General features: G+C 48.2%; 2 protein-coding genes across 2 annotated transcripts in view; one reads left to right on the top strand and one right to left on the bottom strand.

Moving 5' to 3' along the window:
- Positions 1-731: 731 nt before the first annotated feature.
- Positions 732-24,305, bottom strand: LOC149523906 (cytochrome P450 4B1-like). The gene is made up of 12 exons (XM_075935924.2): positions 24,088-24,305; positions 21,243-21,384; positions 19,701-19,745; positions 16,943-17,070; positions 12,278-12,402; positions 12,035-12,189; positions 11,220-11,326; positions 10,697-10,887; positions 8,332-8,465; positions 5,626-5,690; positions 3,918-4,000; positions 732-2,598 (listed from the first exon to the last, which is right to left on the bottom strand). Exons 1-12 carry the CDS (start codon positions 24,271-24,273, stop codon positions 2,430-2,432), a joined length of 1,530 nt encoding a protein of 509 aa, XP_075792039.2. The 5' UTR covers positions 24,274-24,305; the 3' UTR covers positions 732-2,429.
- Positions 24,306-24,949: 644 nt separating this feature from the next.
- The window catches only part of LOC102451250 (cytochrome P450 4B1-like), a 113,748-nt gene continuing 112,529 nt past the window's right edge, over positions 24,950-26,168 (top strand). The window contains exon 1 of the mRNA XM_075935928.2: positions 24,950-25,272. Coding sequence (XP_075792043.2) covers positions 25,270-25,272 — 3 coding nt within the window. The 5' untranslated portion in view covers positions 24,950-25,269. The remainder of the gene's footprint in view (positions 25,273-26,168) is intronic.

The following is a 26,168-nucleotide window of genomic DNA, read 5'->3' as shown; positions in this document are numbered from 1 at the left end:
CAAAAGGGCCAGTGTAGACAGCTGAAAACTGTTTTGCGCAAAAAAGTCCCGATGGCGAAAATGGCGATCGGGGCTTTCTTGCTCAAAACCGCGTCTAGATTGGCACGGACGCTTTTCCGCAAAAAGTGCTTTTGCGGAAAAGCATCCGTGCCAATCTAGACGCTCTTTTCCGCAAATGCTTTTAACAGAAAAACTTTTCCGTTAAAAGTATTTGCGGAAAATCATGCCAAATGTAGCCGGCTTGTTTAGCTTGGAAAGGAGAAAACTGAGAGGGGACATGATAGCAGTTTTTAAGTACCTAAAAAGGGTGTTACAAGGAGAAAGGAGAAAAATTGTTCTCCTTGACTTCTGATAATAGGACTAGAAGCAATGGGCTTTAAATTGCAGCAATGGAGGTTTAGCGTGGACATTAAGAAAAACTTCCGAACTGTAGGGGTGGTTAAGCACTGGAATAAATTGCAGAGGGAGGTTGTGGAATTTGCATCACTGGAGATATTTAAGAGCAGGTTAGACTGACACCTATCAGGGATGATCTAGATGGTGCTAAGTGCTGCTGTGAAGGCAGGGAACTAGACTTGATGACCTCTCGAGGTCCCTTCCCGTTCTAGTCTTCTATCCTATGATTTGGCATATGAATTTAGTGATAAGTAAACAGGACTCCTTTTCAGTATATCTGAAGCTCTCTGCTGCCACCTCGTGTTATGTTTAGGGAGCAACACAAAATAATGAAATATTGTCAGAGAAGGCAAATTTATTGATATCTATTGATATCTATTGAACAGCAATAATGGTATGGGCCCTGTTGGCTGGGCCAAGGTCTTTTCTCCTGTCTTTCTGGTTCCAGGTCACTGCAGATTTTAACATTCCAAGGCACAGTGTAGGCCGCAGCATGGCCATAAGAATGCACAGAACATTGGGCCATTAATTGTTGCATTTTCCAAGTGCCGGACCAACGCCCATTCAAATCAATAGAAGACTCTCATTGGAAGACCTGGGATCAGGTTCCCAGGGAGGAGGGAATCACAGAACCTTGCTCTGGGCAGGAAGTTGCTACAGTAGAGGGGCGGATTCTATGAATGAATGGGCAGGTAGAACCTTTAATATCTGTCTAGTATAAATGAGGTGACAAGTTCTACTCTGGGGATCATGTAAGAATCCATTTTGGATTAGAGAGGGAAGGTGAGTCTAAAGATTCTTGGCTCCAGCTGGGTGAGTTTTTAGGGCCATTGAGAGCTGTGTGTGTAGGCTGAAGACAGCCTGCATAGGTCTTTAGTTGTCCATGTTGCATCCTGTTGGTGCCTTAAATTCCAGAGAACACTGAGCTGAGATCTGAACAGCCGCTGCTTGAAGAAAGTTCAGATCTGGAGCAAAAAATTCCCAAGGGCTTCTCTTTCTGGAATGGGCCGAACCAAAACTCCAGAGCATCTCAGGGCGTAGCAGTGTTCACCCACCTCCCAACTGGGAGACTTGGCCCAGCTCACACATCTATCTTCCCAGACAAGCCTGGAGGTTAGTCCCTCACTAGGAATGAGCGAGGCTGTAGGGGTGCAATCCACACCTTTCTTGTGGATGCTTGTCTGGGGCCAGCTCTCTGCAAGGCAGGATGGGTAGGTGAGTCGTGCACAATAGACCAATGTGCTACCATGTGGGGGGTAAGTGTTGGGCCTCGTCTACACTTGGAGGCTGGGCGTTAGTGCAAATTACAGTGCACCCGTGTAAATTGTGTTTAAATTTTGTTAGGAGGCCATAAGCCCCAGCTTGGTCACTGGCTCTTATACTATGGAAACTGAGGGGACTCTTAGGGCTTCTCTTCACTAGCCCTGAGATTCTCCCATTGATGTCCCACAGCGGGGACGGTGCAGATATTTGACTCAAGGTACGTCAACTCCAGCTACACTATTCTCGTATCTTGCGCATTAGGTCGACTTTCTCACGTAGTGTAGACCTGGCCTAAAACTTGTAGGGAGGAAGGAGAGCTAGGTCTGTTTCAGTGCTGCCCTCTATAGTCTGTGCTAGAGAAGAGATGTGAAATTGCACCTCGAGCTCTGCTTGTGCCCCCAGAACCCAGCGTGAGGGACTGCAGGAAGGGGACACGTGCTGCCCTCGGCCCTGCATGGGTTGGGACCCAGGGACATGCTGGCTCAGCACCCAGCGCACATGGCACCGATGGGCGAAAGTGCTTCCTAGCCAGGGACAAGGTGCTTGTGATGCTTCACCCCCCATAGCGAGGCCCTGTGGTCTCCTGCCATGACTGCAGCTCACCCAGCTGTGGGGGTGGGGAAGCGCCCAGAGAAAGCAGCTGGGCCTGAGGATTCGGGGAAGGCTGTGGAACGGGTTGGCTGAAGGGGGGGGGCTGTCCAAAAAAATACCCATTGATTGCGTTCCCTCAGGAACGAGCCGATCCTGCTGACACGGGGCTCCAGGGCTTCTCAGTGCAGTTTCTTCAAGAGCAGGTGGATCCCAGTGCTGGACCTGAGGACAACCTGAGGAATTCCCTTGGGCGGTTTGGCTGGATCAGGAGAAAGCTTGAAACGGAGCAGAGTCAGGGCCAGGGCCACTTTCAGCTCGTTCATGGCAAACTGCTGCCCGATGCAGTTCCTGGAAGAGGCGGGGGGAGCCTGTCAGAACGGACGCTCTGGCTTCGCCAGCAGCTTCCCTTCACAAATACACCCGCGGCACTTTGCTAGCGGAGTGGGGCAACCCAGCTCGCTGGGTCAGCGACCATCTCCCCTGTGTGTGTACAGCACCTAGCACACTGGGTCCTCAGCTCAACCGGAGGTTTTGGCTCCTACTGCCTAGAGGTCCCTGCACCCACCACTGTAGAGCTACCTCTACTGGGTTACAATATGGCAGCTGTTTAATAGTGCACAGCAACGCTACCAGGCAGTTTTAAAACAGGGTTTGAAAAACTCACTTTCCCGCTGAACCTGCAAGAAAACAGATCCCGTTTTCACCCGCTCTTGTGCAAAGTGCCAAGAGAACTTTATTGGTGGGGGGAGATTTTTCCAATGCCCAAATGGCAGTTAGGATGCTAATTCCTGTTGGCTTTCAGTTTCATTAACTGCTACGTGTTTTAATATGGGGTAGTCAGAAAAACCAAGGAGGACGGCAAAAGGATGGCTCGAGATAAGCCACTGCTCCCAAAACACTTGTGTTAAAGGACAATGCCAGGGGAGGAAAAGGCCCCTGAACACCGGGGATGAAGAGCACAGTGCTATGTTTAAACAGGCACACTCTTCTGAGAGTGGGGGTAATTGCTTGGGGGACTCAAACAGAAACACAGAGACCTGTGTGGGTGACAGAAAAACTGAGGCCTGCCTGGATTCCCATCAGGGGATGGTCAGCCTAGAGGTGGGATAGCCGTGCCTGTCGGCTCTTTGGAGGTTTGAAATCTTCCCTTGCTAAGTGCTTTCTCCCTGCTGTGCAATAACCAGGCCTTTGGCTGTAAGCAGCCTGGCTGGTCACAGAGGAAGAACTGCAGGGGTCTGACCTCAGCTGAGCCTGTTGGGTCCCGCTGGGCCTGGTCTGTGAGTGGAAGAATTGCAGGGTCCAGCCAGGAGAGGCCTGAGAGCTGAGGAGTTCACTGAGAGCCCCCAGAGGGCGCTGCTAGCCACCATCACACCGTGCTTCTGCCAAACGACTGTGGCCTGTCAAAACGCCCTTGGGGCCAGGCTGTCCTAGGACCGGCTCTGTGGGCATCGTGAAGCAGACACAGGAGAGGCCAAAGAGGCCAGGCACTAAGAACCAAACTCTGGTTTGGTGCATTGCTGTAGGGGACCCCTCCACATCTCCCTCACGTGACAGACACAACCCTACAGCGCCAGCCTGTTAGAGCTCAGTGGGCATTAGGGGCAGCCTGGCCCAAAGCCTGGCTTTGTTTTCAACTGACACCCCCGAGAGAATGAAACATCCCCCACCGTGCTCCAGCCGCAAAGGGCACAAACGCATGGGAATGCCTCCGGGCCACGTTCTCTGGAGAAAACCTCATGGGATCAAACACCTGCAGGGAGAGAGTAGCGTTGCCAGATGGTTTCAACAAACATACCGACAAACAGACATGACATCACAATCCACATTACATCTTGTTTAGAAAATACCGGACAATTCTAGTTTCTCATTTATATTTTTTCCATTTGTTTCCCGAACAGTAAGCTCAAATACTGGACTGTCCAGTTCAAAACTGGACACCTGGCAACCCCACAAGAGAGTTCAAAGGTCTGTGGTCAGGCTCAATGATTCATAAGAACATAAGAACGGCCGAACTGAGTCAGACCAAAGGTCCTTCTAGCCCGGTATCCTGTCTGCCGACAGTGGCCAGCACCAGGTGCCCCAGAGAGGGTGGACCAAAGACAATGATCAAGCGATTTGTCTCCTACCATCTCTATCCAGCCTCTGACAAACAGAGGCCAAGGACACCATTTTATCCCCTGGCTAATAGCCTTTTATGGACCTAACCTCCATGAAATTATCTAGCTTCTCTTTAAACTCTATTATACTCCTAGCCTTCACAGCCTCCTCTGGCAAGGAGTTCCACAGGTTGACTACACGCTGTGTGAAGAATAACTCTCTTTTATTAGTTTTAAACCTGCTGCCCATTCGGACAGCAATTCAATAGCAACATTGTAGCCAGAGTCGCAAGTCCTTTAAATCACTACCAGAGCCCTGCCCCTTCTACGTGAGGCCTCGCCTCTTCTGAGGGCACAAAACCGGCCCCCTCCTCACCTTCCCCAGGGGCCTGGTGAGTCTGTCGGCCCCACTGCCTGTGGAAAAGGCTTTTTGTTCCCAACTACAGCATTTCTCGGCTGGACGCCAGCAGCTTTACACACCCAGACATGGTTCATTTGGCAACAAGCCACCTCCCTCAGCTTAGGAGCAGGGTGCGATTTCAGAGGCTGAGGTGAGGTCAGTTCTAGCCCAGCATTAAAGGGGTTTCTGTTGCTGTAGCCCCAATGCACTGGCGCTGACGTGGAAACTCTTCTAGGGCAGCAGCAGTGAGAAGGGACGGTGACGTCCCCTCCCACAAAGAGCCAGCTCCTCCCAAATGTGAGCTGTGCTGACCAGGGACATGCAGGCACCCTGTAAGCTAGTGAGGTTCTGTCCGAACGCATCTCCTGTGCACTCTTCCCCCGCCCCCCAACCAAAAGGGTGAAGTCTTCTGCTGAGATCGGAGCGCTACTTCCCCTCTTGTTCAGTTGTAAATTCTCTTAGAAATCTCACCACAGCCGCCAGGCAACAGGGAGAAGTTTCTGGTACAACCAAGAGCATTATCTGGTCTATTTGCCCCCAAATGCTATGAATCATTATTCCACTAGATGTAGGTGACCATGGGTAAAGACAGATGGTTTCACATGCTACTCTGTCATTCTATGAGACTCGGAATTGTTAGGGCAGCCGCCTGGTTTGCAGATCCATTGCACTGTTCTTCTGGAGCGATGCTACTTGCATGCGATTGCAAACCACCTCAGTAAGATCAATATTATCCCTGATTTACAGAAAGGGAGAAGCAAGCAATGCCTTGCTCAAGGAACTATGAGGCAGACCCATGGAGAGCTCCCGAATCTCTTGCTAAGCAGTTCTTTGTCTAAATTACATGACCACCTTTTCTTTGTGTGATATGAAAAGTACCTCTGGATCTTGCCATACAATTGGGTTCCTATGAAGAGAATAAATATGCACAGTCACCTGAGAACCTGTAAGAAAAATAAAAAAAACTTTGGTGACCTGACAGGGCAAACATCTGTTCAGCACGACATGAGATCCTGTTAAAGGGTGTTAGTCTTCTTAACCAGCACACCTGCTGTCTGGAAAATGTCCCGAGTCCATTTTACATACATGTTTTCACTGTATTAGCCCTGCAGAGGCGGCATTAAGTGATGGGAGAATGAGCTGGGTTCTATTCTGGGTTCAAATGTGATGGGTGTCACAGTGTAATTGTAAGAGGGGAAGCAGCATCAAGCTGTGAGTTTGCCGTGTGGTGACACAGGCTTTAAACTATTGAATTATTTTATCGACAACCTAGAAGGAGAGAGAAAATCATAATTGAAAAGTTTGCAGATGATGCAAATATTCAAGAATATGAATAAAGGTCTAAAGTACATGAGGAATGAGGGAAGGCTGAAAGAACTGGGTTTGTTTAGTTTAGAAAAGAGAAGATCGAGGGGGGACATGACAGCAGTTTTCAGGTATCTCAATGGGTGTCATAAGGAGGAGGGAGAAAACTTGTTCATCTTGGCCTCTGAGGATAGAACAAGAAGCAATGGGCTTAAACTGCAGCAAGGGAAATTTAGGTTGGACATTAGGAAAAAGTTCCTAACTGTCAGGGTGGTGAAACACTGGAATAAATTGCCCAGGGAGGTTGTGGAATCCCCATCTCTGGAGATATTTAAGAGTAGGTTAGATAAATGTCTATCAGGGATGGTCTAGACAGTATTTGGTCCTGCCATGAGTGCAGGGGACTGGACTCGATGACCTCTCGAGGTCCCTTCCAGTCCTAGTATTCTATGATTCTATGATTCTAAGAAGGATGGTGATAAATTAAAGAGAGTTCAGGGACGAGCCTCAAGAATGACTAAAAGGATCAGAAAACATGCAGTGGAGTGATGAACTCAAAGAACTTACTCTATTTAGCTCCACAATGAGGAGGCTAAGGGGTGATGGGACAGACTATAAGAACCTATACAAAGAACACAGGTATAACAAAGGGCTTTTCAGTCTAGCAGGGAGAGGTAAAACAGACCTGTGGTTGGAACGTGAAGCTAGACAAATTCAGGCTGGAAACCAGGGTAAATATTTAATAGGCCAATAAGAGGTCATTAACCACTAGAGTAATTTACCAATGTCAGGGTGGTTTCTCAATTACTTAATTGTGTAATCAAGACTGGATGGGCTTCTAAGAGATCATCTATGGGAGTTATTTTGGAAAAGTTCCCTGTCTTGTGGTATACAAGAGGTCGGACTGGATGATCACTGGGGTCCTGCAGGGATCTGGGATACTGTCAGGTGAGGTCTGAGCGCAGAACCTCAGTTATGGGCATGATGTAATGGCAACTGTAAGCAGGGCTTTGACACAGTGATTGTCAATGCCATGGGAGGTTAACCTGATTGCTGAGTGAACGTGATGGGAAGGAACAGAGCACTCATGGATAGAAGGAACTGGGAATGCGCCATGTTATCTGTAAAGTCACTCGTGTGACTATCATTGTGTGTTCACGCTGAGATTTTCAAGGCTTGTGCAACTGCACACTTACAAATTCAGCTTTTGAAAGTGGAGGGGGGCGTTGATCTGGCCTTTCGTGTATTTCACGTTTTGTATTGATCTTATGCAATACTTAAATTAAAAAATACACTCAGCATCTGTGCATGGGCTCCTCATAGAAGGGATCCAAATTCCATTGAAACCGGTGGAAAAAGCCTACGGTTTTCTAGGATATTTGGATCAAGATGGGTGACTTACCAGGTGGACGCTGGCTGAGTATCACAGAGGCCAGGAGTAGATTCTCAATCGATTTTGCATGAGAAGCAGGAAATGGTTAGGAAACTGGGTCAGAGTGCCCATTGAGCAGGGAAGAATGACAGACGTGCCGTCTGTGCTTTGAACCCAGAAGATCAGGCCACGTGAAAGCCAAGTAACTGATCCACTGCAGGTGAATATTTCACTAGCATAGTGATTCGGGCAAAGGTAACATCTCCCCTCTCACCTACTGCAGTGTGTTTAGTGCATGAATTAGTAACACTAGAAGGAGAGGGCAAGAGCTCCCCATGCCCACAGGCCAAAGACATAAAGACAGACACAGGGTGGAGGTAGAGGTAGCACATGCAATGTGAGGGCAGCAAACAAACGCGTCGTTGCTATTTTATTGATTGCTTTGGGCAGAGGGGATTGGCTACATGGAAGAAAGAGTGATGGGGGCAGGGCAGAGGAGAAGTGGGTTGGAGGGGCAGGTGGGGTGCGAAACTGAGCTGAGGAGATGGAAAGGATGAGGAAGAGTTGGAGTGAACCGCCCATCAGCACAGTGCAGAGAAAGGCAGAGAACTCGCGCCAGCTTTGACCAGACTGTCCAAAGGTCTCTGCTTTGGCTGCTCCTACATCCACTGGCTTGAGTCCCTGGCTGGCTGCTTTGTACTTCTCCCCCCCACCTAGGTCACATCATGGGGGGAAGTCTTGAGAGCCCCACAAACCACTCAACCTCTCCTAGGCCTTCACTTGGCTTCCACAGGAGAACTTTCCCCTCTCTCATTGGCTTGCACCACATCCAGGTGCCACCTCAAGAGGAGTGCTGTGTGTGGCTGAAGGCAGAATTGGACCCATGAGACAGAAGAGATTAAACAGACCTTCTGGCAAGGTACGTCCATCGTGGAACGTGATGGGCTTGCTGAGTTGTCGGCCCACTGCAATTACCGGAGGGTACAGGCGGAGGCTCTCCTTGATGCACATGGTGCTGTAAATCATTTTGCCAAGGTCATCCCTGAAAGAAATGAAAGAAATTAAATTAACTGCGGAACAGCCCTTGCCACTACCAAGATACGAGCTGGCTGCATCAACACCTGTAAGTGAAACAAACACACCACACACCTATTGCTGTTGAAAGACAGAACATAAGAACATAAGAATGGCCGTATTGCGTCAGACCAAAGGTCCATCTAGAAGCCTGTCTGCCAACAGTGGCCACAGCCAGGTGCCCCAGAGAGGGTGGACCGAAGACAATGATCAAGCGATTTGTCTCCTGCCATCCTTCTCCAACCTCTGACAAACAGAGGCCAGGGACACCATTTCTATCCCCTGGCTACTAGCCTTTTATAGACCTAACCTCCATGAAATTATCTAGCTTCTCTTTAAACTCTGTTCTAGTCCTAACCTTCACAGCCTCCTCTGGCAAGGAGTTCCACAGGTTGACTATGTGCTGTGAGAAGAAGAACTTTCTTTTATTAGTTTTAAACCTGCTACCCATTAATTTAATTTGGGGTACGTCTATACTGCATGGCTCCATCAATGGAGCCATGTAGATTTTTTTTTTGGCAAAGGGAAATGAAGCCGCGATTTAAATAATCGCGGCTTCATTTAAATTTACATGGCTGCCACGCTGAGCCGACAAACAGCTGATCAGCTGTTTGTCGGCTCAGCGCGCTAGTCTGGACGTTCCCCTGCCGACATGAAAGCCTTTTATCGACATCCCCTGTAAACCTCATCCTACGAGGCATAAGGGGGATGTCGATAAAAGGCTTTCAGGTCGGCGCGGAGCGTCCAGACTAGTGTGCTGAGCCGACAAACGGCTGATCAGCTGTTTGTCGGCTCAGCGCAGCAGCCATGTAAATTTAAATGAAGCCGCGATTATTTAAATTATTAAATTATTTAAATCACGGCTTCATTTCCCTTTGCCTATCTGTCTAATTTACATGCCTCCATCGACGGAGTCTAGACACACCCTTGGTGTCCTCTAGTTCTTCTATTATGGGAACTAATAAATAACTTTTCTTTATTCACCCTCTCCACACCACTCATGATTTTATAGACCTCTATCATATCCCCCCTCAGTCTCCTCTTTTCTAAACTGAAAAGTCCCAGTCACTTTAACCTCTCTTCATAGGGGACCCATTCCAAACCCCTAAACAGGAAAGAGATTTTGTGGCTGAGGCATAGAGGTGACTTGGGTTCTATTCCCACCTCTGCCACAGACTTCCTACAGCACACTGAGCAACTCTCTTGATCTGCTGGGCCTTCGGTTTCCCCTGCTGTAAACTTTTGGGGGCAGGGACCGACTTTTAGTTCCACGTTTGTACAGCCCCTAGCGCAAGGGATGCTGGGCCATGAAATAACTCTCTGTTTCACAGTGGGGTGGTAAGGCTTAATATGACACGGTACGTTGACATCCTTGCAGGTAATTATTTGTAAAAATGCAAGCGCTTAATATTTGGGATTCAATTTAGCAAGAAAATCGAGCAGATCTGTCTTATTCCTAAAGTTTCACACTCCAAGGGCTGAATGCAGGGTAGGCGTAGCTGTAGGAACTCCCCTAACCTCAGTTGTTTATAGGCCCTTTTCCAACCAATTACCTGTGATTTATTAACTGTTGGAAACCGAAGACGGGGAATTGAACAGCCCTTGCCAGAAGGCATCTGGCTTTGGATCAATCCTTTGTAGCATGGCTATACTAAATGTTGATCCTTCAGTGCCAAGCTTGTGAAATAAGATCTGCTTTTAATTCCTCAGACTGAATATCTAAGACATGGGTGGGGGGCCGGGATCTGACCCCTGAGGTTTGGGGCTCCCTTATCAGCATTGGTGAGACCTCAATGGCATTCCAGCAATTCCTGCCACCCTCGTGGGATGGAGCACACAATCTACACACCTGGGCCCCTTTAGACTCTGATGTGTGAGGGGAATGCGGAGAGTGTTTTTCTCCTTTTCAGTCGGGGTCCCCATCAAGGTACATTGACATCCTTTCAGGCAATTATTTATAGAAATGCAAGCGCTTAATATTTGGGATTCAATATAGCAAGAAAATCGAGCAGATCTGTCTTATTCCTAAAATTTCACACTCCAAGGATTTGGGGTTTTTGCTTTTGGGTGCTTTTTTTTTTTGCTTCTCACGTGTGTATGGGCCCCAGCTGATTTTCTGTAGGTCAGCGGCCCCCACCCCTTGACCTAAGAAAACCATTCAAAGCCAACTGGTACCAAACCCGGGAGGTGACATCTCACCATTGCACGGTATCTCTGTCTCCCACGATCTCCTGGATCTCTTCCCTGCATCTCTGCTGGTGATCTGGGTACAGGGCCATGCAGTACAAGATCCAGGAGATCCCACTGGCCGTGGTATCATGCCCCTCAAACATGAACGTGTCCACCTCGGCGCGTAGGTCTTCGTCAGACAGTCCAGCACCATTTTCATCCTAGTGAAGCAGGGAGGTAAATAATCCCCAGACAAGAGTTAATTTCACAAGGACTCTTTTGGAGTGAAAAAATACACCAGGATCACTGGCGAATATCCCAGCTTGCTTTGACTTGTTTGTACGAGAAATCGGGTCACTCCATTGAAAGCAATGCAATTGGCAGGTGTGTTCCTGGTACAAGTGAAATCTGAGTCAGGTCACTTGGGTACGGCAGCAGGCATTCTCATGTACAACAGGGAAACTGTTGCTAACTCTAGCTAGATGTCTGCTGATGACATGTAGGGACACATGTATATGTCCTGGCTGATTGCATGATTATTTCAAACACTCACCTTGGCACACAGAAGAATGTCCAGAAAATCCAAGTGCTTCTTCTTCTGCATCTTTTCAAGTTCTTGCTGATCTAGCAGGGACTTCTTTCTCTCTTTTATTACTGTATCTGTATATGAGAGGGGCAAAAATATTAGCTACCCCTCGACATCACTATGAAGTGTCCTTCTGGGAAGGTCATGTCATTGAGCAGTCCACTAAAAAGCAGTCCTTGCGTACAAGTCTACTAAAGATCATGAAATTCCATCAGAGTTGGATTTTACCCTAGATCTACTGCAGGGGTGGGGAACCTTTTTTGGGTCAGGGGCTGCTGACCCACAGAAAAATCATTCATGGGCTGCACACAAGAAAGGAGCAAAAAAACCCTAAAACAAAACAAAACAAAACAAAACAATCCTCACTGAGGTGGCCCCCAACTGAAAAGGAGAAAGACACCCTCCACATTCCTCTCACACATCAGAGCTCAGTGGAGAAAAAGCCAATAGATATTTGTGTGTTCCAGCACCATGGGGAGGTAGTGCAGGCTCCCCAGTGCTTAGGGGGAGCCCTGATCTTTGGGGGCCAACCAGGCAAGCTGGGGACCACATCCGAGTACCAGACCTTAGGATCTACTATTCTGACCTGTGATCTACTGACTATCAGCCATGTGCCACAATCTGAAAGCCATACTTCCTCCTCAGACCATTAGAGAAAAAAATGTCGTCAGGATTTGGGTTCATAGATTATCTTTTATAATGGTTAACATTAGAGGAAAGCCATCAAACTAGACAACTCCCTACAGTCAATAGAATACACAAAAGAGGACTCTGGGAAATACCTGTATGGAGGTGCGCTAGTCGGCAGGCCTCTTGAAAGCGACGTCCTTGAGGGCTGATTCGATAGATTAAATCATTATGATACGGGAAAAAGCGGATTCTTTGGAATACTAGGTAGGTCAGGTTGTAGACGGCTTTGATGTAGGTGTCTGAGTCACTGAAGGAAAAGGATGGTTCAATGAGGCGATTATAGGTCTGCTTGTCAAGAACATTTTTGTGAGGATTTGAAAGCACCTGGTACTGACCGTTGAGTCTGGCAGTTGCTATGACAACTGAAGGCACATTTCATGATGCTGTCTAGGGTCATCAAGCTGACATGTTCAAAGAGCTCCACCGACTTATCCACTGTGATCAGGCGTTCCCACTTGTCCTGGTGGAGGAGACAGAGATTAGGAGGGACAGGATTCCAGAAAAGGTTTGTGACAACCACAGGGATCCCTTTGATTGACCTCTTGTTATACTCATTGCTTTCTGTAGCCACATCCTACCTAACTCTGGTGTAAAATGTAACTGAACAAAACCCACAATCCCAACAAAGTTTGGAGGTAGAACAGGAGTGGCTCACAACCATTTCAACTTACAAGTATTTTGAAATAACGCGTCTACACATAAAATGCATTTCACAATAGCTTTTTGCTATTTTGAAACACATTTAAGGCCAGCCGGAACTGGTTCCGGCAAGGCATCAGGTCAGAAGTTATCTTGTGGCCAGGGCGGCCAGCAGGGCACCCTGGGAAGGGTTGGAGGCCCCCTATCATATATAGAGTAGCCCAGTGTCTGTGCGTCTGTAACGCTGATGCTGACGTACACGGCTACGCCTCCTGGCCATGTACCTCAGCGCCCCGCCCTCCTTCCCCTCCCTCCCTGGTGGTTCGGCCGAACGCTGCGCTGCTCAGCTGGGTCCCGGCGGGGGAGCGCGCAACACTCAGCCGACTCGCCACGGAGGGAGGGGAAGGGGGCAGGGTGGTGATGTACACAGCCGGGGGCGGGGCCATGTATGTCACCGCCCCCCTTCCCCTCCCACTGTGGCACTCAGCTGAGTGCTGCGCCCCTCAGCCGGGCCACTGGGAGAGCCAGCAGCCAAGGGGCTGTTTGGGCTCCCCCGGGGTGGAAGGGGAAGGGAGGGCGGTGACGTACACGTCCCCTGCCCCAGCCGTGTACATCACCGCCCCGCCCCCCCTCCCTCGTGGCAGCCCGGCTGAGCAGGCAGCACTTAGCCAAGAGCCACAGCAGGGGGGAAGGAAAAGGGGGGCGGAGAGAGACAGAGGGGAGAGAGAGGCAGGAGGAGGAAAAGAGAAAGAAAGAGACGGAGAGAGGCAGGAGGCAGAGGAGAGCTGAGAGAGAGGGGAGGAGACAGCAAGAAGAGAGAGAGCGAGAGAGCGAGAGAGAGAGCGAGCTCAGGAGAGAAGACCTGAAAATCCCGTTTTATGACGGGCTAATTGGCTAGTCATATATATAGTAGACCAGTGTCTGAGTCTGTAATGCCGAAATGCTGGCTGTTCCCTCTGGGCCGTGCTGTTGCTGAAATGCTGGCTGTTCCCTCTGGGCGGTGCTGTTGCTGAAATGCTGGCTGTTCCCTCTGGGTGGCGCTGTTGCCTGAAATGCTGGCTGTTCCCTCTGGGCCGTGCTGTTGCTGAAATGCTGGCTGTTCCCTCTGGGTGGCGCTGTTGCCTGAAATGCTGGCTGTTCCCTCTGGGCGGCGCTGTTGCCTGAAATGCTGGCTGTTCCCTCTGGGCGGTGCTGTTGCTGAAATGCTGGCTGTTCCCTCTGGGCGGTGCTGTTGCTGAAATGCTGGCTGTTCCCTCTGGGCGGTGCTGTTGCTGAAATGCTGGCTGTTCCCTCTGGGTGGTGCTGTTGCTGAAATGCTGGCTGTTCCCTCTGGGCGGTGCTGTTACTGAAATGCTGGCTGTTCCCTCTGGGCGGTGCTGTTACTGAAATGCTGGCTGTTCCCTCTGGGCGGTGCTGTTGCTGAAATGCTGGCTGTTCCCTCTGGGCGGTGCTGTTGCTGAAATGCTGGCTGTTCCCTCTGGACAGCCCATGCTGCATGGGGAGTGCGGGGCCCAAGCTGCTGCTTGCGCCGCTTGCTCCCCCGCGGTGGCCCGGCTGAGCAGCGCAGAAGTCAGCCGAGTGCCACGGTGGAAGGGGAAAGAGGGTGGGGCGGTGACGTACATGCCCAGAGGGTGGGGCCTGGCCACATATGTCACCGCCTCGCCCCCCCTTCGCCTTCTGCCGTGGCGCTCAGCTGACTTCTGCGTCGCTCAGCTGGGCCGCCTCGGGGAAACCCAAATGGCTACTTGTTGCCCCGTGGCAGAACGGCTGAGTGGCGCAGAAGCCAGCCAAGCGCCACGGCAGGAGGCGAAGGGGGGCGGGGAGGTGACGCGTGGCATGACAGCGGCTCCAAGCCCTGCCCCCTGTCCGTGAACGTCACTGCCCCCCTTTATCTCCTGCCGTGGCGCTTGGCTGGCTTGTGCACCGCTCAGCCAGGCTGCCGCATGGGAGCAAGTGGTGCAAGTGACTGTTTGGACTCCACGGTCCCCTGAGTGAGATGCAGGAGTCGGAGGAGAAGAGAAAGACAGAGACGGAGAGAGAGCAGGAGGCGGAGGAGAGTTGGGGGGGAGGAGGTAGTAAGAGGAGGAGAGAGAGAGAGAGAGAGAGAGATGGACTGAGAGAGAGACCGGAGGCTCAGGAGAGAAACCCGATGTGGAGGAGAGACCTGAAAATCCCGTCTTATGACGGGGTAATTGGCTAGTCATATATATAGTAGCCCAGTGTCTGAGAGTCTGTAACGCCGAAATGCTGGCTGTTCCCTCTGGGGGGCGCTGTTGCTGAAATGCTGGCTGTTCCCTCTGGGTGGCGCTGTTGCCTGAAATGCTGGCTGTTCCCTCTGGGTGGCCTGTGCTGCATGGGGAATACGGGGCCCAAACGTCTGCTTGTGCTGCTTGCTCCCCCATGGCGACCTGGCTGAGTGGCGCAGAAGTCAGCCGAGTGCCACGGTGGGAGGGGAAGGGTAGCGGGGCAGTGTTGTGCGGCGTAACAGCAGCTCCAGGCCCCGCCCCTGGCCATGAACGTCTCCGCCCCACCCCACCAGGGCGTTCGGCTGACTTCTGTGCTGCTCAGCCGGGCCGCCGTGTGGGAGCAAGCAGCGCAAGCGACCGTTTGGGCTCCACGCTCCCCATGCAGCACGGGGAGTGCGGACCTCAAATGGCTATTTGGGTTCCGTGGTCCCCCGAGTGAGAGGCAGGAGGGGGAAGAGAGCTGAGAGAGAGACAGAGAGAGGCTGGAGGCAGAGGAGAGCTGAGAGAGAGACAGAGAGAGGCAGTAGGAGGAGGAGGAGAGAGAGAGAGAGATGGAGCAAGAGACCGGAGGCTCAGGAGAGAAGACCGACATGGAGGAGAGACCTGAAAATCCCGTCTTATGACGGGGTAATTGTCTAGTTTAGAAATAAGCATCTACCTAGCACTTATTTTGAAATAGCAATTTTGAAATTGACATTATTTCTCGTGGAATGAGATTTACCAATTTTGAAAGAAGTCCTCCGTTATTTCGAATTAATTTCAAAATAGCAGTTGGCTTATGTAGACTCTAGAAAAGTTATTTCGAAATAACAGACAGCCAGCATTTCAGGCAACAGCGCCACCCAGAGGGAACAGCCAGCATTTCAGGCAACAGCGCCACCCAGAGGGAACAGCCAGCATTTCAGGCAACAGCGCCACCCAGAGGGAACAGCCAGCATTTCGGCGTTACAGACTCACAGACACTGCTACTATATATATGATAACTTTGCTGTGTAGACATATCCTGAGTGACTGTCTCTAGCAAACAGACTCATTTGCCAGCACTGAAAACCAACTAAGGTAAGGGTGTGTCTACACAGCAAAGTTATTTTGGAATAACGGCCAGTTTATTCCGACTTCTGTAAACCTCATTCTGTGAAGAATAACGTCTATTCTGAAATAGCTATTTCAAAATACGGTGTGTGTAGATGCTCCACTTCTGCTATTTCAAAATAGCCCCCCACCAAGGCCATTCTAAGTTATTCTTCCTGGAGCTGCTGGAGCACACCCACATTAGGGAAGCCTGCTTCGGACTAATTTTGAGGCTTCCCTGCAGTATAGATGTGCTATTTTGAAATAAGCTATTTTGGAGTAACTGTTCCGGAATAGCTTCTTCTGAAATAACTGTGCACTGTAGACATAGCCTAAGTTAAGCAAAAATCTCATTGAAAGGCGAGACATCACGGTTATTATTCAGTGTTCAGAGCATAGCTCAGGTGGTAGTTGAAAAGCTGGAGCTATTTTGGGCCAAGATATTTTCAGTGAAGTTACCTCAGAGATAAATTTGCCTCAGATTATAATTATTATTAGGGACATTCAATCCTCATGAATTCACAGTTTCAGGACAAAGAGAGTATTGTACAATAAAAGGACCCTTCCAACAAGCTGGTCTAGTTGAAATGGATACCGTATGGATAGTGTATAATTATATATGTACTTCACTGGATTCCTCTTTGCCCTCCTCTTCATCTTCTCTTCTCTGTCTCTCTGCTTGTTTCTGACTCTCTCCCTCTACTTTACACTAGTCTAGTTTCTTCTCTCACAAACAACCTATTCTCCCCAATTCCCTTCAATGGTCACCATCGGCAGGCTGAAGAAAGTTACTGTCATACAGTTCACTGTACTGGAAACCAGGTGACAGAAAAATATCTTGGGTCAGATCTAAGCTGATGTACGTTGCCGTAGCTCCATTCAATTACACCAGCTCTGAATCCGGCCCCTTTACTAAAAAGTTGCAGAGCAATTGTGTGAATCAAGCAGTTTGGAACATCTCCCTCCACTGTCTTCTACTTGCATCAGACCCAGTGATTTCCCCAGCCCAGCAGCTGAAAGCACAGACATGGGGATGAGTCCTACCAGCATCACTTTGGTAGATTCTGCCATAAGCGCGACATAAGGTTTCAACACGTCATAATGAAACGCTGGGGTCAGCAGCCTTCTATGCTGGAACCACTTTGGCCCATGTAAGATCAGTAATCCCTTGCCTGCATGGATAGAAAAGCAGAGAGATGGATCACTTCACAGTTCTGTGAATAACTATTATCACTTTTGTTTTGGAACAGGGAAAACTTTGGTTTTCCAATGAATGCTTGGTGGGTTTTGTGTGATGGTGGCCATTTTTCTTTTGTTTGCAAACCCAACATAGGGTTTCTGCATTTCTTCCATTTTTTTACTCCAAGCAGAAATGTCTTGCATGGGAGAGAATAATTTTGCAAGCAGGTTTACTGATGACACCAGTATTTATGTTGGTGCCTTGTGCTATGGAGCAACAAGGTGCAATAGACATCAGCAGTTGGGAGGAATAACACTAAGGCGAACATTGTTCTGATGCATAGTGTGGAGTTCTACTCATAAGAAGATAAGAACATAAGAATGGCCATACTGAGTCAGACCAAAGGTCCATCTAGCCCAGGAGCCTGACTGCTGACAGTGGCCAGTACCAGATGCCCCAAAGGGAGTGAACAGAACAGGGAATCATCACGCAAACCCTCTCCCGTCACCCATTCCCAGCCTCTGACAGATGCTAGGGACATCATTACTACCTATCCTGGCTAATAGCCATTGATAGATCTAACCTCCATGAATTTATCTAGCTCTTTCTTAAACCCTGTTAAAGTCCTGGTCTTCACAACATCCTCTGGCAAGGAGTTCCACAGCACAACCATGCACTGTGTGAAGAAAAACTTCCTTTTTTTTTAACTTGCTACCTATTAATTTCATTTGGTGACCTTAGTTATGGGAACAAGTACATAATTTTTCCTTATTCACTTTTTCCACACCACTCATGATTTTATATACCTCTGTAATATCCTCCCTTAGTCTCCTCTTTTCTAAGCTAAAAAGTCAAGTCTTTTTAATCTCTCTTCATATGGGACCTGTTCCAAACCCCTCATCATTTTTGTTGCCCTTTTCTGAACTTTTTCCAATGCCAAGAAATCTTTTTTGAGATGAGGAGACCTCATCTGTATACAGTATGCAAGATATGGGCGTACCATGGATTTATGCAGAGGCAATAAGATATTCTCTGTTTTATTTTGTATCCCTTTTTAAATGATTCCCAACATTCTGTTTGATTTTGTGACTGCCGCTGCAAACTGAATGGATGTTTCAGAGAACTATCCACAATGGTTACGTCTAGACTACAGGGTTTTTTCGACAGAAGTTTTGTCGACAGATACTGTCGACAAAGCTTCTGTAGACAAAGAGCATCTAGACTACATCCGGTTTTGTCGACAAAGCAAGAACTGCTGAGTTCTGTCAATGTTATGTCAACACAACTCAGTGGCAGTGTAGAAGCAGGTATAGTTTTGTTGACAAAAGTGGACTTTTGTCAACAAAACCCTGTAGTCTAGACACACCCAATGACTCCAAGATCTCTCTCTTGAGTAGTTGTAGCTAAATTAGTCCCCTCATATTGTATGTATAGTTGCAATTACTTTTTCCAATGTGCATTACTTTACATTTACCAACATTACATTTCATTTGCCATTTTGTTGCCCAATCACTTAGTTGTGTGAGATCTTTTTGAAGCTCTTCACAGTCTGCTTTGGTCTTAACTATATCAAGCAGTCTAGAATCATCTGCAAATTTTGCCATCTCACTGTTTACCTCTTTCTCCAGATCATTTATAAATAAGTTGAACAGTATTGGTTCCAATATGAACCATTGGGGGACACCACTAGTTACCTCTCTCTCCATTGTGAAAACTGACCATTTATTTCTACATTTTGCTTCCTGTCTTTTAACCAGTTATCAGTCCATGAGACGATCTTCCCTCTTATCTCATGACAACTTACTTTTCTTAAGAGCCTTTGGTGAGGGACCTTGTCAAAGCCTTTCTAGAAATCTAAGTATACTATATCCACTGGATCCCCCTTGTCCACATGTTTCTTGACCCCCTCAAAGAACTCTAGCGGATTAGTACGGCATGATTTCCCTTTACAGAAACCGTATTGACTTTTCCCCAACAAACTATGTTCATCTATATGTTTGACAATTTTATTTTTTACTATAGTTTCAACTAATTTGCCTGGTACTGATGTTAGACTTACCGATCTGTAATTGCTAGGATCAACTCTAGAGTCCTGTCAACTCAACCTCATTTCTGAGAGTCAAGCTGGGTTCATTCCTTCTCAAACATCCTCAGTGAGATGGGCCAAGCCCAGTAGACTGCAGAGAGGTTGCCATGGTGGCATCAAGGGCATAGTCTGAAGACCATGAACCTGAATATGTCTAATTGAGGGTACAATTTGGCCAGCACAGTCATTATTATGTATTGGTTATGCCGCAGCTATTCACCGGCATCTGAAATATCAGATACTAGTCATTGTGTTGCAAGATTCTGGATTAAACAGAGAAATGGTCTGGCGTAACAGAGACCCACGTCATCCCCAATCACTTTCCCAGAACAGAATGGTCATCTCCTCTGGTTTTCAAATAGCAAGTAAAAAAGTTAAATCAAATTACAAGAGAAGTCTGGGGCCCACCATGAACTGATCAAGCAAGGAAGCAAGGATAAGAGCAGAAACACTAGGCTAACATTCCAGAGCATGACATGCCCTCAATTCATTCATGAAACTGTTCAACAGGGTGGACAAAGCATAATTCTACGTACCAATCCAGGGAATTACAAATTTATAACCAGTCACGTTCTTGGGATCTGTGAAATACAATAGAGAAGATAAATACAGTATTAGTGGTTGACACACCATAGAATCAATAAGCCAGGGCTAGGTCTAGACTGGCATGATTTTCCGCAAATGCTTTTAACGGAAAAGTTTTCTGTTAAAAGCATTTGTGGAAAAGAGCATCTAGATTGTCACGGATGCTTTTCCGCAAAAGCACTTTTTGCGGAAAAGCGACCGTGCCAATCTAGACGCACTTTTGCACAAAAAAGCCCCAATCGCCATTTTCGCCATCGGGGCTTTTTTGCGCAAAACAAATCTGAGCTGTCTACACTGGCCCTTTTGCCCAAAAGCTTTGCGCAAAAGGACTTTTGCCCAAATGGGAGCAGCATAGTGTTTCCGCAAGAAGCACTGATTTCAGACAGTAGGAAGTCAGTGCTCTTGCGGAAATTCAAGCGGCCAGTGTAGACAGCTGGCAAGTTTTTCCGCAAAAGTGGCTGCTTTTGCGGAAAAATTTGCCAGTCTAGACACAGCCCAGATGTATTTCTGGAGATGAATTTGCTCTTCTTGTCAGGGCGAAGGAGTTCAAATAACTAGAAGATGAGAGGGGTAGAAGTTAGACAGATAAATCTTGTAGTGTCAGTATATTTAATATTTAAAGAATGTTTCTTTTCATATTATTAGTGCATTTTAAAGAGGGTCTTTCACATTTATCAAAGTAACAAGATGCACACAGGACTGAGGAGGATGAAGGGAAGATGCCATTAGAGATATGGGTGAGGAAAGGGAAGGCCATGGAAGCTTTTAATGATGAGGAAGGACATTTTGTGCTAGAGGAACAAGGAAGTCAGTGGAGATGCTATTGCCCGATTAAAGCCTTTGGCTAGATCTTCAAAGGAATTAATGTGAGGGCCAAGTTACCCCAGTGATGACATTGACATTAATGATCTTCCAGGACAGGTGAGCTCTTCTGGAGTCAGGCAAGTGGTGAATCAACACCAAGAGATTAGGCTCATCCACATTGGGACCACATTTAAGATGGGCAGCAAGAACCTCCTCCCTGAAAATGTTTTCCTATCCTACATGGAATCATACTGAAATATCCTGGAGATAATTGTCTCTTCAGGACTGGGACTGTCCAAATCCTTAGGCACTGCAGTAACTGTAATAGTAATTATTAGGACTTCCCATGCCAGAAAGGGAGAACAACAGAAAAGTGTGGGACATCAACTTGCAGCCTTTCTCTCCAGCTCATCCTAAGAGCAACTTAGATCTTAGAAGATCCTAAGAACAACTTAGATCTTAGAAGCCCTAAACCAGATGCATTTCTGAAGGTACAGGTGTTGGGTTCCCATTTCCCATTGTGGGTGAATATTGAAAGTGCTCCAGCATAACTGTGAAGAGCTAGGCACTTGGGAAGGGTGAAAGAAGGAACTTGCTATGGTCGACAGAAGACACATGCAGGAAGAAGAGTCTGTACAAGTCTCTTGAGGAGGGCATCAAGTAGGAATCTTTAGAGCCAATAACCTTACCTCCATGGCCAAACACAGCTCTGGCATAATCAGGGTGGTGGATTACTAAGTCAGCCTTGAAGCCTCCAGTCCATATGGGGAAGGCATAGGGGTACTTTTTTGCCCAAGACGATATATTCTTTAATGCTTCAGCTTGAGAAAGCTGCAACGATAGAGAAAACAGAGAGAGAGAAAGAGAGAGAGAGAGAGAGCACTTAAGGAGACAGGAGTTAAATTCTCCTCAGGGTGGAGAATCTGCGCAAGGTCTTCTGGGCCACGAATTCTCTCTGCAGGAGATGGGGAGCAGGCGGAATGGACTTGCAACGAGAGGGAGGGGAGATTCCATCTCCCCCAAACTGGCTGAAGTAGAGGACCAAAATCTTACACACAGTAGCCATGCAGTTCTGTAGCTCTGTGCTGCAACCCCGTCTCCTTTGCAAATTGCAATGATAAAGCTGAACTCGTCCCTCACATTAGGGAAACAACAGGGCTGCCTGGGCCATGTGTTATTTTTTAGATACGTTTCAAAAACATAAATTGTGTCCAAATTTTGCTTTGCAATTTTTAATGGAAGAATTGAACCCAAAACCTAAAACTGGTGGGGCTGTGTCTAGACTGGCCTCTTTTTCCGGAAAAGCAGCTGCTTTTCCGGAAAAACTTGCCAGCTGTCTACACTAGCCGCTTGAATTTCCACAAAAGCACTGATGATCTCATGTAAGATTGTCAGTGTTTTTGCGGAAATACTATGCTGCTCCCGTTCTGGCAAAAGTCTTTTTCCGAAAAACTTTTGCGCAAAAGGGCCAGTGTAGAGAACAGAGATTTGTTTTCTGCAAAAAAGCCCCAATCGCGAAAATGGCGATCGGGGCTTTTTTGTGGAAAAGCGCGTCTAGATTGGCCACGGACGCTTTTCTACAAAAAGTGCTTTTGTGGAAAAGCGTCCTGCCAATCTAGATGCGCTTTTCCAAAAATGCTTTTAACGGAAAACTTTTCCGTTAAAAGCATTTCCGGAAAATCATGCCAGTCTAGACGTAGCCGTGGAGGTGTTTAAAAGCTGGTTTTGGGTAGAATTCTTAGGCTGCTTTTTTTTTTCTTCATTTCTACAAAACAGTTTCTGGCTTTACATTCAAAAAAGGAAAGCTGTCAGAAATGAAATTTTCCTCTGCAAAATGTTTCCTTCAGTCCACAAGCCACTTTTGTGGCCAAAATTACACGTTGATGAAATAATATTGATGGTTTCTAGTAAAGGACATTGCATGCAGCAAAGCAATGCAGAATCAGGTGCAATATTTTAAACCAGTGACTCTCAGGTTCAGGAGATGTTAATAAGCTATTAACATTACCCCAAAGACCCATAATTACAGTATGTGAATTCCTTGTTTCACTTACTACAGTACTATCATTCATACTTAAACAGCGTGACAGGGAATATTTAGTGAAGAGAGATAAAGATATAAAATTTTCACAGCCAAATAACTTACCAAATAGCTGATCAGCTACAACTGATGAAACACACTGTAAAAGCACCCTGACTAGTTAATGGCATAGAGCGGTTAATAATTACATCACACAGCATTTTACTGTCATGTGCTGCAAAGACCGGCAGGAGATACATTAAAGAGTGAGTTGCAGCTCATGCCCCTCGGTCTGAATATCATGACGTTAAACATCGATTGGAGGACAATCTGTTTGCATTTGGATGCTGGGAACTTTGCATCTGGGTGCAAAAATGCAGAAATCCCCCAATGCCGGCAGCATGCAACATTGTAGATGTTTGAAATAAACTGTCCCTGTGTTTACAGACATAACAAAGCTTGGGAACTGAAAACAAACTCAAATATATTTCCTACACAGAGGATGCCTTTTAAGTGGAGGCGAGTGTCAAGTGACTTCTATTCCATTGGATCAGCCAAAACCTGATCTGGGAAAGCAGGTTTAACTACAAGCAGGGGAGCAGCCTGTGTGAAGTCAATGGGATTCTCTGTTTGCTTAAAGGACAGGAGCTGGAAAGGACCCAGTTCTTACTGAGGTTGTAGTTTTCTTTTCCCCCGCACAAACATGCCTTACCATGGCTGGCCTTACCATGAGGCAAACTGAGGCGGCCACCAGACTGTGGAGGGGCACCGCTAGTTCATGCTTTTTGAACAAGGCATTTGAAGTTGTTCGTTCTCCTTTACCTGGGGTAGGTAGCAGAGCAGTCCCAGGAGAGGAGTAGAACAGGAAGAAGGCAGGATTGGCCCAAGCAAGGGGACATGGGGGTGTCATTTGAGCTCCCGCCTCAGGTGCCAAAATGTTGTGGGCCGGCCCTGGGTGACATACAGCTGTGGTCTCGGTTAAAGGGGAGGACAGGACAGGCATCGGTAGGGTGCCCACATGTCCCCATTGTAGAGGCACAGTCCTGATATTTAGGCCTTTCTCTGATAGAGGTGCCCAGACCTGTCGATGGGAGGGGGGCAAAAGGGGCAGCTGCCCCGGGGCAGAGGGCCTGGGGCTTCTGGCAACAGAGGCGGCAGGTGAAGGCCCATGTTAAATAGCTGCTGTAGCCCTGGCCGCATGGGCTGAGCAGTGCTGGGAGGTTGGTTGTGGGAGGGCAGCACCGAGACCTGCCACTTCTGCCCAGACTCTGACCCTCCCAGGGGCCCAGAGCCGGCTCTCACACCTTGGCCATGGCAATGCCGTCAGCAGCCCTGTAGGTGCCTCTATGGCATGACCCCAGCCCGAGCTTTCACTCTTCCTGCGTGGTCACCTGAGCAGGCAGGACCTTTTCCTAACAGCTTCACCCGCCCCACGCGCTGTATTTAGTTTCCCCCACCTGTGCCCTGTTGAAATTATGATGCACCTAGGGGTATAACCCCACGTCTTTCCCTACCTGAGAGTAGTGGCCATACAGCCAGTGGCTGGGGGGACCCGGGAAGCTCTCCAAAGCTTTGAGGAGCTGCTGTCTCTTGTGGTACAGCTGGGTCGCTTTCAGCAGCACGCAGATGAGGCAAAGCCCCGGAGCCAGGTACAAAAGCAGAGAGGAAGGGTTTGCTATTTTCTCCAGCACAGAAGCCATGGCCCTGCCTTCTCTGGGGCAGTGACCAGCTCTGAAGCTCGCCCTGAGCTCACATGTCTTATGTATCTGGGGAGCCAATGGTGAAAGCAATAGAATTCCCTCCCCTCTGCACTCCTCCCGGCTTGTGTGGAAAGCTGAGTGCAGTGTTAACCACTGGGATTGTACAGCAGGGAGAGAGCTGGGAAGGTCTCAGCAGCGATTGGCCAGGGTTGGCTTGGCAGAAGACCCCACTTCAATGGGAGCTCATTGCTCCTTTCCTCCTACTTCAGGTGTCTTGCGGCATCCCAAGGAAACCTAAGAAGAATATTCCCCCGCGGGCAGGTTATCCGGACACTGCGGGATTGTGATGGTCTTTCCAGAAGCCCGCCCGTACATGGCTGTCGTGATTGGTCCAGCCTGGAGATGATGCTGCGGGACAGCGATGTCGTTGATGAGATGCTGTAGTTTGGAGCTTGGATGCACCCAGGATGTTTTCTTTTGGTCCGGTAGCTGGGAAAAGCAATTCACGGTGGCTAATTGGCACTTGGTGCTCTCACAAAGTACCTGCATAACACTGCTGTTCTCTTTCCTCATCTCATGCTGACCAATGGCAGTCCATCATATTGCCATGTTGTTACCAAGGCCTGCTGACCGGGGCGGGGCGGGGCGGGGCGGGGCGGGGGGGAAGCAAAGGGGAGTATTTCCCAGAGATCCAACAATTCAAGAGGAGCAGCAGCGGCTGGAGCCCCGGCCCTTTAAATCACCACTGGAGCACTGCACGGCACACTCTGGGCACCTCTGAGGGCTTCCTAGGGGAGGGGATGGTGCGACCCCACTCCTTCGGCCTGATGCTCTGCATCTTGCCTAGCAGCCCAGCACGGCTGTCGGCACCCCGGTGATTGCCAACCCTTGCGTTAAATTCCTTCATGAGAATCAGTTTGGGCTACAACAGATGGAGACGCTGTGAATTTGTGTAAATTGCAGCAGAACTTTTCCTTCTCATCGTCTGCATTTCTCATGGTAGGTGCATAAGTGCTAATGACGGTAACAGATGGCTTATGTTTTAATGGCCATCACAGCATTGTGGGACAAGCATTTATGCTGTTAGGTAGAACGTTAGTTCAACCAGAGCATCACAAGCCATCGTCTACACCAGCGGTTCTCAAACTGTGTTTAGTGAACCCCTCCTGGGATTATGTAGAAAGTTTTGTTTTCAGAAGTTTGAGTGCCCCTGCCTTAACCTAACATCTTCAAAGAATTTAACGTGTATGTCGACACTGCAAGGTAAGTTCCAGGTTAGAAGTCAAGATAGTGGCTCCTGGGTTTTTTAACACTGAGTTTTTCAGCCTCAGTCCAGCCACCCATATCCCAGATTTCCTGGGCTACGTCTAGACTGGCATGATTTTCCGGAAATGCTTTTAACGGAAACGTTTTCCGTTAAAAGCATTTTCGGAAAAGAGCGTCTAGATTGGCACGGACGTTTTTCCGCCAAAGCACTTTTTGCGGAAAAGCGTCCGTGGCCAATCTTAGACGCGCTTTTGCGCAAAAAAGGCCCGATTGCCATTTTCGCGATCGGGGCTTTTTTGCGCAAAACAAATCTCAACTATCTACACTGGCCCTTTTGCGCAAAAGGGACTTTTGCCCGAACGGGAGCAGAGTAGTATTTCCGTAAGAAGCACTGATTTCTTACAGTAGGAAGTCAGTGCTTTTGCGGAAATTCAAGCGGCCAGTGTAGACAGCTGGCAAGTTTTTCCGGAAAAGCGGCTGATTTTCCAGAAAAACTGGCCAGTCTAGACACAGCCCTGGTGTTTGCCCAAGATGCAGTCATGCTAGCCTTTTGTTCATGGTGCATTGTGGGAAAGCTTGACCTTCCACCAAACTTGATTGAGCAGAGGATAAAGAAACTTGTCCAATGT

The sequence above is a fragment of the Pelodiscus sinensis genome, chromosome 9 (genome assembly GCF_052426305.1).
Source record: "Pelodiscus sinensis isolate ZL-2025 chromosome 9, ASM5242630v1, whole genome shotgun sequence".
Classification (NCBI taxonomy): Eukaryota; Metazoa; Chordata; order Testudines; family Trionychidae; genus Pelodiscus; species Pelodiscus sinensis.
Note: the sequence above shows the minus strand (reverse complement) of the source record. Positions and strands in the feature narration are given on the sequence as shown.